At 37.5% G+C, this 14,823-nt stretch overlaps 1 protein-coding gene across 3 annotated transcripts; it reads right to left on the reverse strand.

Annotated features, from left to right (window-relative positions):
* Window positions 1-236: 236 nt before the first annotated feature.
* On the reverse strand, window positions 237-13,973 carry LOC110107840 (histidine biosynthesis bifunctional protein hisIE, chloroplastic). Of its 3 annotated transcripts, XM_020838258.2 has the most exons (6): window positions 13,413-13,973; window positions 12,728-12,973; window positions 12,539-12,634; window positions 12,298-12,449; window positions 1,398-1,529; window positions 523-661 (listed from the first exon to the last, which is right to left on the reverse strand). In XM_020838258.2, exons 1-5 carry the CDS (start codon window positions 13,572-13,574, stop codon window positions 1,436-1,438), a joined length of 750 nt encoding a protein of 249 aa, XP_020693917.1. In that variant the 5' UTR covers window positions 13,575-13,973; the 3' UTR covers window positions 523-661; window positions 1,398-1,435. The 3 variants fall into 3 exon arrangements, with proteins under 3 accessions (XP_020693916.1, XP_020693917.1, XP_028556576.1); XM_020838257.2 differs by lacking the exon at window positions 1,398-1,529 and having other exon boundaries at window positions 237-661; XM_028700743.1 differs by lacking the exons at window positions 523-661; window positions 1,398-1,529 and adding an exon at window positions 11,138-12,083.
* Window positions 13,974-14,823: the final 850 nt, after the last annotated feature.

Below are 14,823 nucleotides of genomic sequence, written 5' to 3' on the forward strand. Positions count from 1 at the left end.
CTCTATATATATATATATATATATATATATATATATATATATATGAAATGCAACCATAAATCCCATACTAAAGATATTTCACATCTTGTTGTAACAGGGCTTTACAACCTCTACCTTGTTTCTATCTTTGTAATGGACACCTGAAAGTGGTCATAAAATATTTGTTTATCACAGGCTTTGCGACAATTGCTACCATCGCAAAACATTTTAATAACAATTGCTGAGTATTTGGAAGCTTTTGACAGCCAAAAATAGTTTTCATTCCTGTTAGCGAAGAATGATGCACGTACTAAATGTTTTATGCAGGCATACAAATTTCTAAAAGCATGTATTATAATTAGGAAAATACCATACAAATGAAAACCAAAGACATGTACCTTGGAAACTATTGATTTATCAACAAAAACATGACAGTTGAAAGGATCTGAAGGATCAGTTTAACAGAAGCAAGAAAGTATTAGAGTTTAGCTAACGGCTGTTCTTCTCTTCAATCCCTGATTGTGAAAATCTCTTCCGAAGGACTTCTAAGACATCTTCCATTCTCACATCCTTTAGTTTGAGAAGTACCATGGCATGGTAAAGCAGATCTCCCATCTCTGAGGCGCTACGAGAGCCATCTTCATCATCTAGCAGTGTTCGAGCAAGTTCTTCAGCTTCCTCCCTAAAACAGAAATAAATAAGGCGAGAAATATGTTTTTGGGAAAGGAAAGATGACGTAGAGTTCGAAGGAAACATGTAAAGGAAGAGTAAGATCATGACATTGATGAAGCAATTTGATGATAGATGATGGCCTGTCGCTAAGATATGTAAGGAGTTCTCACATATTATAAGTCTGACTGATTTATGGAATAAGAAATTGATTAGTACTGTCCATCATCGGAGATGCCAAGCATTGTGTTTTGCTCAATGGGGATGTGAACACGATCTGATATTCTATGGTTCAAGATCCGTTTATTCTATCTGAATCACATATTTCACTTGTTCCTACATTCTCCACCAGCAGGTTCAGTGTGAAATTTCAAGAAAGAAACAAGCTTGATCTTTGATTTTGACACTGGCAAACGAGGAACGCATGGAAAGGATGACCTTTATCTCTGCTGCAACATTTCAAAGATGAAATCTTTCCACGGCCTACTTATCTTTCTTCAGGATTTGATAAAATCTTCACCTTCCAAGTAGATCTACGGATTGTTTAAGGTTGTTTGATTGGGTGTTAAATAAATCAAGTCCTACGTAATTTCTGCACCTACTGCATCTTAAACGGTGATCAAACTCCAAGTCAAGTTTTCCAAAACAAGAAGTTCTAATCCAGTTTTTTCAAACAACGGATGCATGTTGCATGCGTAATCAATTAAGTAGCTCAAAAAATATAAGAGCACAATTAAAGGCATTCATACTCAAGGAGAACAATGCAGTCGACCAATTCATTGCGCCATCATCTTTCATTTCTGTTACCTCCTAAAAGAATACCACAGGAAGAACAGGCCTCCCTAAACCCTAAAATTCCCTTTCTCGCCTTCTCCTTCCTCCTACCAAACAGCAACAACACATAAGAACATACTACTCTAAGGAACATAAAACATGCACATAATAGTGACCGCTCAAAGCAGAATTAAGTTAAAAAAAGTTTCATATCCATGTTTGTGTTAATTAAACTTATAGGAGCTAACGCAGCACTTTATAATCAGCATGTATCCTAAACTTCATCATTTTGAGATCAAAATTAGCTCTGTAAATAAATTAACGTAATGAACAATTTCATGTTCATTCATATAAAACTCGTTATATAAAAAAGAAATTAAACTCTACATATATAAATGAATAAATTTGAACACTAACCCACTTGTCTCAATTATGCTCATTTTCTATGCAATAAATAGCTTGCTAAACAATAAATAAGATGTTCATTTAATAATTCACTAACTTGTTTGATAACTTATTTATGCTATTCCATCAATTATCTTAATGTCACATTGACTAAAATTATGTATATTTTAATATGCATAAGAATGGTGAAAATGTTAAGCAAATCGTTGGATAATTAAAAATTCTAATTTTTAATTAATATTTATGATAAAAATACTGAGTAAATAGCTAGATATATAATTAAAAAAATATGATTTTATTATTACTTTTACTTTATTCAGGCAATCAATCACTCCAATTAAAGTTACAAAAGACTAAGATAATTTTTTTAGGCTTTCTTATTAATAAAAAGGCTCTCAGAATACTGAATATTTTGATTATAGTAATTTTTTCTTCTAAAATTTAAACTGATTGAAATCTGAAAAATCAAGCTACAGTTAAAATGAAGGCTAAATTCCTGCAAGACAAATCCTTGACGGTACAACTTCAACAACTATGCTCGTCATACTCACATATGATATCTAAGGAAATAAAATTCTCATATTAAAGCAGCACTAATGCAGACAGTTGGTGATTTTTTAACGTACAGTATTTATCAGAGTGAAGCACTGAAAATTAACTAGCACATACTATATTAAATTTTTCAAAATATTCACAATGAAATATAGTAGAAAAATACTTGATTTAATTGTTAGGTGATCATGCAATTAGAAAAAATAAAGATTCATTATTTAAGAATAGAGTTGAGAAATTTAAGTCACCACCAAGGTCGACTAGGCGTCAATTATGGTAAAAGATAAATACAATACCAAAAATTATTGACGCACTAATTTATTAGATTGCAAACTTTTTGTTTATGGGGTTAACCATAATTAGACTAAAATGGTATTTGGTGTGGAAACCGCTACTAACCTGCAAAAGAACACAGAGAACAGAGGAAAATAGAACAGGGAAATAGAGGAACAGTGGAGAAGAGAAGGAGAATAACAGAGGAAGGAGGAGGAGAAAGCTTCAAATACTTGTATTCATCTTTTCTACCTCTATCCGTCTTCTTCACTACAGATATACCACTAAGCACTACTAGGGAAAATAGTTATAAGAGAGGGATGAGCTGGCCACTAACTGGCAATTGACAGGAAATAAAAACGGTAAAAAGCATAAAGTGAAAACTAGGTAGGTAGTGGAGTTCGCAAGTTGTAAGAGAATATGCTGTGGCCGTTCACATGATTCGCAGGACTAGGATAAGCCACATCAGGTCTCCCCGGCGGTGGAAATTTCCTCGCCTGAGGAAATAGATTGAACCATACCCGTGTCAGGAGGCTTGTACTCAAAGATATCAGATACGTTGAAAGTAGATGGTGTGAGGTACGTCGGTGGAAGATCCACGATGTATGCATTGTCGTTAATACGACGAAGAATAGGGACCGGTCCAATCTTCTTGGGACTAAGCTTTGAGTAGGTGCCGGGTTGAAAACGTTCCTTGCGAAGGCGAACCATGACAAGGTCCCCGGGATTGAAAATCTTCTCTCGGCGGTGCAGGTCGGCCTCTTGTTTGTAGTAGTCATTAGCCTCCGTGAGTTTGTTCCTGATGTCTTCAAGCATCTTGGAATAATTTTCTGTGGTATTTGCTGCAGCTTTACTTTTGCATTGAGGAAGAACCGATATATCAACTATGTGATTGGGGCACTTAGTGTAAACCACGCTGAACGGACACTGTCCCGTGGACCTATTGGTCATTGAGTTGTAAGCGAACTCCGCCTGCCCCAAATATTCATCCCATTGTTTCGGATGTTCATGAGCAATGCAACGTAGCATGTTGCCAAGTGTCCGGTTGACCACCTCTGTCTGGCCGTCCGTCTGCGGATGATAGGCGGAGCTCAATTTGATTTCCGTTCGCAGTCGCTTCCATAATTCCCGCCAGAAGTGGCTAACAAATTTTACATCACGGTCGGAAGTAATGCTACGTGGAAGACCGTGTAGGCGTACAATTTCTTTAAAAAAGAGAATGGCGACGTTGAGAGCGTCGAACGTCTTTTTGCACGCTAAGAAGTGGGCCATTTTTGAAAATCGGTCGACGACGACCATGATCGAATCTGCTCCATGCTTCGTCCGCGGTAAGCCCAAAATGAAATCCATACTTAAGTCTTCCCATATTGAAATTGGCACGGGTAAGGGCATGTAGAGCCCGGTGTTCTGAGTATTGCCTTTATACAATTGACAGATAGGGCACCTCTCTACAAAACGAGTAACATCCCTGTATAGATGAGGCCAGTAGAACCTGCTCCGCACTTGTTCTAATGTCTTTGTCTTGCCCACGTGCGCTGCTAGCCCTCCGCTATGTAGTTCCTTAATCAAGTGTTCTCTCCAAGAGGAAGCTGGGACACAGAGCACGTTTCCTTTAAACAGGAAACTATGTCTAAGGGAGTAGTCTTGGAACGGTACAGGTGGTTTGCTGGATAGTTTAGCCCACGCATCGGAGAAGTCATGATCTGTGGCGTACAGTTCTTGCAATGATTGGATCCCGGGAGCATCAACTTGTAATTTGGTCACTAAAACAGTGCGGCGGCTAAGGGCGTCGGCCACGCGGTTTTGCACGCCGGATTTGTGCTTAAGGACAAAACTAAACCTTTGTAGAAATGTCAGCCATCTTGCGTGCATCCTATTCATAGTCTTTTGACTGTTGATGAACTGGACGGCATGATTGTCGCTGCTAAGGACGAAGTCTTGGTGTAGGAGATAGTGCTCCCACTGCTTCAACGCACGCACCACTGCATACAGTTCTTGTTCGTACGCGGACCAATTCTGACGCGAGGGGCTCAATTTCTCGCTAAAGAACTCAACGGGCCTGCCTTCTTGTGATAAAACAGCCCCAATTCCTACGGCGGAGGCATCCGTGTCGACGTGGAATGGCTTGTTAAAATCTGGAATAGCTAGGACGGGAGCTGTTGTCAAGGCTATTTTGATGATTTTGAAGCTATTGTCTTGGTCCGGTGTCCACTGCCACGATTTGGCTTTGAGGCTGTCGGTGAGCGGGGCTACTATAATGCTGAAACCTTTGATAAAACGGCGATAAAAATTGGCCAAGCCAATGAAGCTGCGGATTTCGGTCGCCGACTGCGGAATTGGCCATTCCGTGATTGCCAGAACCTTTTGTGGATCCATATGTACGCCACTGTTGGAGATGATGAATCCGAGGAAATGAACCTTTCCTGTAGCAAATTCACATTTCGGGAAATTTATGTAGAGCTTGTGCTCTCTCAGAATGTCAAAAATGTTAGAAAGGTGAGCTCGGTGATCAGCTAGAGATTTGCTATAAACAAGAATATCATCAAAGTAAACGACACAGTACTTCCCGAGGGCGGTTTTAAGGATTTCGTTCATGAGTCGCATGAACGTGGCTGGAGCATTGCAGAGTCCAAAGGGCATAACTCGCCACTCGAAGAGGCCGTCTCGGGTTTTGAAGGCAGTCTTCCATTCGTCGCCGAGCCGTATTCGTATTTGGTGATAACCGCTTCTGAGGTCCAATTTGGATAAAAGAGTGGCACCCGCTAATTTATCCAGCATGTCCTCTAGGCGCGGGACCGGGAAGCGGTATTTAACTGTGATCTTGTTGACAGCTCGACTGTCAATGCACATGCGCCAGCTCCCATCTTTCTTTGGTACGAGTAAGGCCGGAACTGCACAGGGGCTTAGGCTAGGCTGGATTAACTGTTTCTGCAGTAATTCATCAACAATGTTCTGTAAAATAGAGTGTTCCCGGGGACTCATCTTGTAATGAGGTAGGTTCGGTAGATTGGCGCCGGGTTGGAAGTCAATTTGGTGTTGTAAATTTCGCAGTGGGGGAAGCTCGTTTGGCAATTCAGCAGGCCAAACATCCTGATATTCCTTCAGGATATCACTCACGGCAACAGGTAACTCACCTGTTGGCATTGTAGGACTAGCGGCTGAAGCCACAAGAGCCATCAACAGTGTTGATTCTTTCCACGAGTGTATAAGTGACTGTCCCGACACAAGATACATGGCCGACTTCTCGGCATTGTCACTGTCATTCTCATTGCTTGTGCGTGGCAGTAGGCGAATTTTACGTTGCTTCCACTCAAAGGAATAAGTGTTCGCCCGCCCGTCGTGTATAGCCCCCACATCAAATTGCCATGGACGGCCCAATATCAAATGACAGATATCCATTTCCAGTACATCACATAAGACCTCACAAACATAGCTTTTTCCAATTGAAAAAGTTACTCTACACATGTCCGAGACCGCAATCTCGACGCCCTTCTTTACCCAGCTTATCTTATAAGGATTTGGATTGCGGGTAGTCTTGAGATGTAGCTTTTGAACTACGGCCTTCGAGATAATGTTCTCCGTACACCCGCTGTCGATCAACACATCGCAAACGCTGCCATTGATTGTGCAACGAGTGCGGAAAATGGAATTTCGCTGGGATTTTATGACCTGTCGGGGAGCAATTAACAGCTTTTGCAGAACACAAGCTACCGGTTCACCATCATCCGCTTGGAGGTCCTCAAAGTCTTGCTCATTTACTAGCTCCGCATTAAGATGTTCGTCTTCCAATTCTCCTTCAAGCACTTGAACTTGTTGGCGATTGGGACAATCGTTGGACTTGTGTCCGACCTGGAAGCAGCGATAACATTTGATTGTTGTCGGTCTAGCATACGGATTGTTATCCTTTCCCGGAGTTCTCACTCGGTTGACAAACGGAGGCTTCGGTTCTGCACCCAAAATTCCCGCGCCACTAGTCTGTGGAGCGACCGGTTTGTTCCCACTGGCAGTGTGGGGTTTGTTCACATCCCCACTGGACTCCACAATGAAGCGTCGATTGCTACTGCCTTTTGGATGCCGATTAAGCTGGATTTCAGCTTTAAGGGCATAATTCACTGCTTGTGACAGTGTCCAAACGGAATTCATCTCAAGTTTATCCTGAATAGCTTCCTTCAAACCTCCAATATACCGTGCGACTAGCTGAGTCTCGGACTCACTCAGGTTATTTCGGGCACTTAGCCTATAAAATTCCTCGGTGTATTCGCTTACAGTCCGTGTACCTTGTGCACAATGTTGGTATTGGAGGTAGAGCATTTGCTCAAAATCAGTTGGTAAGAAGTGTCCCCTCAACAGCCGCTTCATTCGATACCAACTAGTGACGTTTCCTTTTCCTTCGCGCCTTCTGGACTGTAAGAGCTGCATCCACCACGCTCCTGCCCCTCCTTTCAGACGACAGGCAACGTATTTGACTTGTTTTTCAGGTGCTATCTCCATGTAGTCGAAGAAAGCTTCGACGGATCGTTCCCAATCCAAATAGTCTTCGATGTGTAGTCGTCCGTCAAAAAAAGGAATGTCAAGCTTAATGCGAAATTCACCTTGCTGCCGCGGGGGTGCGGGATATCGTCGGGGTTGTTCATAGTAGTTCTGTCTATCCTCTTCCGCCGAGTCCGATGCTTCCAATGGTTGTTGCCAATCTGTTTCTTCGTCAGAGTCCGATACAGGTGGAATCGGCGCGTGGAGGCGACGGCCAAAACGCGGACGCAGTGCCGGTGTGGTTGCCGGCGCAACTGGTCTGTCAACCGTCGGTGGTGGTCGATTCGTCCTCAGGGATCGAATCTCGGTCTTCATCTCCGTAGAAAATCTGAAAAACTCCGCGGTAAGAGTTTCCAGTTGACGAACAATGCTAGTTTGCATTGTCCACATGGCCTCTAAGCTGCGATCTTCTTCGGCTGCCGGCCGCTTGCTTCCTTCCGCCATTATACTCGAGACCGAGCTCTGATACCAGTTGGTGTGGAAACCGCTACTAACCTGCAAAAGAACACAGAGAACAGAGGAAAATAGAACAGTGAAATAGAGGAACAGTGGAGAAGAGGAAGAGAATAACAGAGGAAGGAGGAGGAGAAAGCTTCAAATACTTGTATTCATCTTTTCTACCTCTATCCGTCTTCTTCACTACAGATATACCACTAAGCACTACTAGGGAAAATAGTTATAAGAGAGGGATGAGCTGGCCACTAACTGGCAATTGACAGGAAATAAAAACGGTAAAAAGCATAAAGTGAAAACTAGGTAAGTAGTGGAGTTCGCAGGTTGTAAGGGAATATGCTGTGGCCGTTCACATGATTCGCAGGACTAGGATAAGCCACATCAGTATTTTTGAGATCTGCTTTATTAAAAGATAAATTTAACCCAAAACAATCTAGAGGTGATTTATATTGAAAAGAAAATCTTTGATATATTTAATAGTGTGATGGATATAAAGGGCAAAATAAAAGTTAATTTGAAAGTAATAATAAATATAAAAGAGTATTACAAAATAATATATTTTCATTTTCAAGAAAGAGGTGAGCTACATATTCAATCATGTTGGATCCACGAAAAGCAGCGTGTGAATGAGTTCAATAATTAAAAACACAAGATAGATACACATCAAATCTAAGTAGAGGTGACCATATGAGATCCAAAATCTTATTTAGAATGAAGAGTCTTCATTGTCGTATACTTATAGGGTTTTAACTATATATTGCATTTAGTGCTTTACCACAACTAATATTGAATCATTTGATTGAATAGACCATATTTTTTAATGATTTATGCTTTACATGTTTAAATGAAGAGGTATAGTTGCAAAATGAATTGAATATTCTAAATGTATTATGTAAATTAAAGAAAATATTTTCATCTGCCTTTTTGAACTTAATGGAACACCTACCAATATACATATCATATGAGGTAATAGTTGGTAATCCAGTTCTGTACTGATGTATATATCCATTTAAGAGTCATATAGTACAACATTTTATTTTTACTTTAAATTATTTGTTTATTTGATAAGGCTAATTTGTGAATAACATTGCAAATATTTAAATAAAATAAAAAATAATAAATAAAACAATCCTAAATGCTTTATTTGTAAAGAATACATACCACATGAGACTGCACGTTTCTGTTGTGACTATTTTGACGTCTATATATAAAATAGTAGAACAAGAATTTGATACCGTGAAAATGTTGATAATAAAAAAATATATCAACTATCATTATCAAATTTTTAAATACCGAGGCATCAAGAAATATGTGTCAAGATATTTGACTGATAAAAAAATGAAGACTGCAACATTATATTTTCTCCTAAATTGTCTAGAAGTTTAATATTTCATGGAGTAAATTTGATTGTTTTACTTGAATTACTCATAAGGTAGTAGCTAATGTAATTGCATCTTAAAACATCATCAAACCACAAATTGTTTGGGGTTCGCTAACAATCAGTGATGCTAGTGACATTAATAAAATAATTGAAGATGAATTTTCAAAATGATTTAAGTCGTATGTAAGTTTTCTAAATCTCTGGTTATTTCAAACAAAAAAGATAATTTTATTAGACTACAAAATTATGACTTACTCTCATATTGTATGTTACTATGTTAGGTTTATGATCTCAGAAACTCAGAAATATAATTAAAATTCAAGAATTACATGATCTAACACGGGGCCAAAGGAATACAGTGAGAATATGATCTATTTTTCAAGTAAATGAATACAGATTTCATATCAGTTTATGATGTGAATAAAGAAAAATACATAGTAGCGGTGTTTATACTAAAAAGAATACAACAGAGTATGAAAATGACTATTATAGTTCTACAAGAAATAATATAGTTGTAATATCATGGGTTAATGAAAAAAAATTATTCTTAGTTAATTGTGATTAGTTTGATCATATTTTAAATCCAGACACAAGTATATAATCTGTGTGGAATCACCAAAATAATATATATATAAGTGTGTGTGTGTGTGTGTGTGTGTGTGAGAGAGAGAGAGAGAGAGAGAGAGAGAGAGAGAAATTTGATCATTTCACGGTAGCCCATTAAATAAATTGTATGTTACGTACAATACTCTAGTAGAATGAGCAGGATTATTCAATAATAATTAAGAATAAGTTGAGATAAAAATTTGAACATAAAAATATAATACAGCTTACTCATTAGGAAGAAGAAATATCAAAATTAAGATAATTTGCTACTAATAGCGACTTCAGAATTAACTTACAAGAAAATAATATTGAAAACTATCTTAATAATTTTACAAATGAAAATCCTGATAACAAAGAGGGCAATGAACAAAATTTGAATTCAAATGATAATAACTCGAAAGATTATGATGATAGATATTCATGCATCATAGTTTATTCTTATATTTATATATTTTTATATAATCTTATAATATAAATTGATAATTCCTTAGTTTCAATGCATTTGGCATTTGGAGTTGACGATAAGCCTCCTCATAGATATATCACCTCTATGTTCGACCAACAAAAAAAAAACTACTTCAGCACTAAGGTCAATCATTGGGAGAGGACATCACCAATAGGCCCAATAGCCACAACGCATACCACACCACCAGCACATTATCCAATAGATTATAGTCCACATTTCATTCCCTAAATTCTACACGGACCACCTCATTTTATTCATACCCATCGCTACCATCGCATTATAAGCCAATTTACTTACTACTATCCATTTATATTCATAGCCTAACTATCATTCTCATCCAACACCACCTTTCTTTGTTGAGTCTTCTACAACAACAACAACAACAGCATCAAGCCTTTATCCCACTATATGGGTTCGGCTACATGAATCTTTTTTCTCCATTATGCCCTGTTAAAACTTAAATTCTCATTTAAATCTAATAAAGAAACGTCATTTCTAATATTTTCTAAGTCTTCTTACGTCTAACCTTTCTTAGCATAAGCCAAATCTAATGCATCTACTCTCCTAACCGGGTCATTGTTGAGTCTTCTACAACAATGGAACAAAAATGTGAGGGCAATTCTAAAAGATCAAACCGTATCTTTTACAGAGGGTGACAGGTCCGCATTTACTCTAATTTTTAGTTATAACATAAAATTTTTATAATTTTATACATTAATATTTCAAGCAAGTTTAATTCGTGTAAGCAGACAACACATAAAATAAGAAATATTAGGAGGAACTTTGATGCCTTTTATATTTCTTGAAACTACTCTCAATACAAGTTCATAACTTATGATTCCAACAGTTTAATATAATAAATATTATATTATTTATATTTACTCTTAAATAATTATGTATTTGTTAATACACTAATTTATTTTTATAATAGCTCCCTCAAAATAAAGATAACATAAAAAAAAGAAATGAGCTTCAACTCACCCGCATGATATGTTTAAAGAAATGAGCTTCAACTCACCCGCATGATATGTTTATTGATATTCGTAAATCTAGAGAGCAATCGATATAAATTAGAGAGATCATATGGATTGATTTATGCATAGTATGGCATAGCCTTGAATATGCTAAGAAAAACCAACATAAAAAACTGAATCCAGCTTCTCAAATGCAGAAGTATAAGCAACTCCTTCCATATGAGTGGCTCAGTTCCATATGTTGAGTAGAGATAATGATTGATAATGTTTAATTTATAATATATTTTTAAATTATTTTATTAAAAACTCTGTGAGCCTGAATAGTTGCATTGTACATGAATTTACAATTTGCCAACATCCAATAAGTGTAAAGAAAAGCCTTCAGGCTTCAATCAGAAACATATACCGAAATACCGGGAAGATGCATTCTAAGACCTTGGAGATATAGGCATGCCCCTTATGCAAAATGCAGATGATACAGTGGTTTATTAGTAGAGGATCAGACCACCTGTACATAAACCTGCTATCCTAAAGATAAACCAAGAATACTGAGAAGATGCAGATGCTACAATGGTTTCTTCATAGAGGATCTCACCACCTAGACATCCTTGTAGAATTATGATGCAGATACTACAATGATTTCTAATTCTTTAGAGAGATAGAAAACCCTTATACAGTATGCAAATACTAAAACGGTTTCTTAGTAGAGGATCCTCACTACCTAGACATCTTTGTAGAATTATGATGGCATATATGGTCATTACAGTGATAAAATAACAAGAATTATGAAGTACAACTTAATAGAATTGTGATGTGACACTGCCTTTGAGTTGGGGTTAGATAGTCGGCACTGAACCAACTAGAAAGCTTCTCTTCAACAAGAGAGAAGAAATCCTTGCGCTTTGCTGATTATTGACAACATTAAGATATTGATATGCTTAATGGCTAGAGGTGCAAGTTCAGAGTCCAAGCTTTACCATCTACAATAAGCGAGCAAGTGCCGAATTGTCCATTTAAGGTGCTACATATTGACGGGTTGTATAAATGTAAGTCACTCTAACACAGATATTTAACAGAACAAAGAGAACGTAATTTAATGTTGCCCACATAAACCACAATATGAAGTTAAAGCATTTTTAAATTAATGCTTCTACTCAGGCTGGAATAGACTGCGCCTTTAAGAAATCGACACGTTAAAAATATGGTAATTTGAACATGCAAGAAGAAAAATATACCTGATCTTAGAACAAAGTAGTTCATTATCATGCATAAGCTTCCTAGTCCATGAGGGCTTCCTATTTTGCTCTGTTTCAAATTCTTGTTTTCGTTCAGAAATTATAGTTTCCAATGAATACAATGTTGTTAATGCCAACCGCTCCTTGTTTTTCTGTCACAGTGTACTTATCAAGAAACAGAAGAAAAATGTAATACAACCACACAAGAGGAATATTATGAATGAAGAGAAGGAAGCAAAACCTGTGAATCTTCCAATATATCAAAAACAGAAGTATAGTAGCATGTTTCTGAACCAGTGTGACAAGTAGGGCCATCTGGTTTCCCAAGATATATTACCTAAGCAAGAGAATTCTATGATGACCAATAAACTGTCTATATTTACTAAGAAGTAAAAATCCTACAGAATGCTAAATAGCAGATGAGCCTTACAGAATCACGATCACAGTCAAGAAAAATGTCAAGCACATTAATGTAATTGCTTGAAGTCTCCCCTTTTGTCCACAAAGATGACCTTGACCGGCTGTAGAAAGTTGCCTTGTGAGACGAAAAGGTAGCTTCAAGAGCTTCCCTGTTTGCAAATCCCTGCATTAGAACAGCTCCAGTGTCCACATTCTGAGCAATGGCAACCACTAACCCCTTCTCATCCCATTTTATACTGTCCAATAAATTCTTAACCTAAAATCCACAACCAAGCAGCCAAACAAAAAAAAGACTCATGGTACAGCCAGCATCTTAAACCCATAAAACAAAACAAATCTTATGGAAGTACACACGAACTTTTCTAAGAACTAATCAATGTTGGAGTTTCTAACGGGAATTTGATCAAGGCATTCATAATGCAAATAAATGCATACCTGTAGATTAAACCTACATGAAATGCAACAAAGAGGAAATTTTGTACAGAAAATATTTGTTTCCATTGAATGACAGAAAATAATGTGAGCAGCCGAAATACAGCAATTTAGTAAAATATGTAACTATGCAGCTCAAAAACATAGCTCACCGCTCAAAATACAGGTGTTCAAGCCTTCGTAAAATGTATGTATAAAAGCTCAATTTGTTAAATCGATAAGAAATTTAAACCCTAACAAACGTTATTGGTCAATGAAAAAACCTTGGAATCGACGCAAAGAACCTCCTTTGGAGCCGTTGCTGCGATCGGAAAGCGGAGCTTCTGATACCGCCATCTGGTCGGAATGTTACGAGCGAAAGAAGGCCGGCAATCTCCACCTCTGGCACTCGGAATCAGAAAGTAATCAGAAATCGAGGCCGACATGAGAAAAAGATCTGCAATTTCTTCAACACTAGATATAAAAGCGCGTATTTTAGTAGTGAGTGGCGGCAAAAGGGATTGGAGAAGGGAGGAGGGCAAGAAGAGACAGGACAAGGGAGAACAGATAGCGGGACAGGTAGCCGAAGATGAGTGACGCGAACGTCAAAAAGTTATTGAAGGTGCAAGAGACGCGATCCTCTGATCTCAAGTAGATGAAGAGACGAAATCTACGGAGTCGATCCACTGGAGACAGAAATAAACAATCTCCTGTTTATAGCTTGAGCTCGCGCTGGTGCATGGTGGTGAAAGAGCAGAAGACTGACATGGCAGGTGCACAGGCGGCCGGAAATGGACCCGCGGACGGGTGAGCGAACTGCGAGCCAAAGTTCTGCCTCTGTTGAAGTTGTTAGAAAATAATTTCAGATAGCTCATTTTAATATATTTATTTATTAATTTATTAACTAAAAAATAATTACTTTGAGAAATAAGGCAAAAAAAAAAAACTATTTATAGATATCTTTGCTATATTCATGGGGTGGACGGGAAGAGAGGTTATATATGTCTTTAACCAATTACCATCATGCAAAGTGGAAAGAGAGGTTTCCTTACCAAGCAAAGAAATAAATTTTCAAGAGTTTTCTTGTTGCATAGAGGTACTATTAGAGTAAAACTTTGCATATATAATTACATTCTATATGTTTATTTATATATATTTTAAAGTGTGTTGTCCTCTGCAATCAATGTATTTCCTTTTTTTTATATTTTTATTAAAATATCGTTAAAAAAATACATGAGTTTTAGTTGAAATCTTTGACTTTTAATTGAAACTTTATTTTAAAAAATCACAAGTAAATTTTAGCTTAAATTGTCGTAAACTGATTGAATTGGAAACTCACTTAAATTAGCTGAAATGAAAATATTTTAAAGAATATCATATAAATTTTATCCCTCGACCTAAACGGTCTGCTTCGTTTTTCCATTTGTGTCTCTCTCACGACTCGCGACTTACATCCTCGAGCATGGCTTTAATTTTCCCTTTCACTCCTCTCTCGCCCTCAAATATAAACTGCTCGTGGCAAATATTGATGTCATCTAAGCTCTAAGAGTCATATTACTTACATTCTTAATTTTGATCTTACAGCTCATCTTGGTAATGAGACAGCAAATAAAATTATTTTAATTTAGGCCCCCTGAATAAAATTTATGACTCTGTCATTGCTATATTTATCTCTTTTGCAAGTATTTCTAGCTA

This window comes from Dendrobium catenatum, unplaced genomic scaffold, assembly GCF_001605985.2.
Source record: "Dendrobium catenatum unplaced genomic scaffold, ASM160598v2 fragScaff_scaffold_1583, whole genome shotgun sequence".
Taxonomy (NCBI): Eukaryota; Viridiplantae; Streptophyta; class Magnoliopsida; order Asparagales; family Orchidaceae; genus Dendrobium; species Dendrobium catenatum.

Bases quoted from the DNA above. Each gene is read 5' to 3' on its own strand.
- LOC110107840 (XM_020838257.2), bottom strand. From the start codon at position 13,574: ATGTCGGCCTCGATTTCTGATTACTTTCTGATTCCGAGTGCCAGAGGT. The intron at 12,974-13,412 runs GTTTTTTCATTG...TGTGGATTTTAG, and splicing joins TTCTTTGCGTCGATTCCAAG to GTTAAGAATTTATTGGACAG. The intron at 662-12,297 runs GTATATTTTTCT...TTTCTGTTTTAG, and splicing joins CTACTTTGTTCTAAGATCAG to GGAGGAAGCTGAAGAACTTG.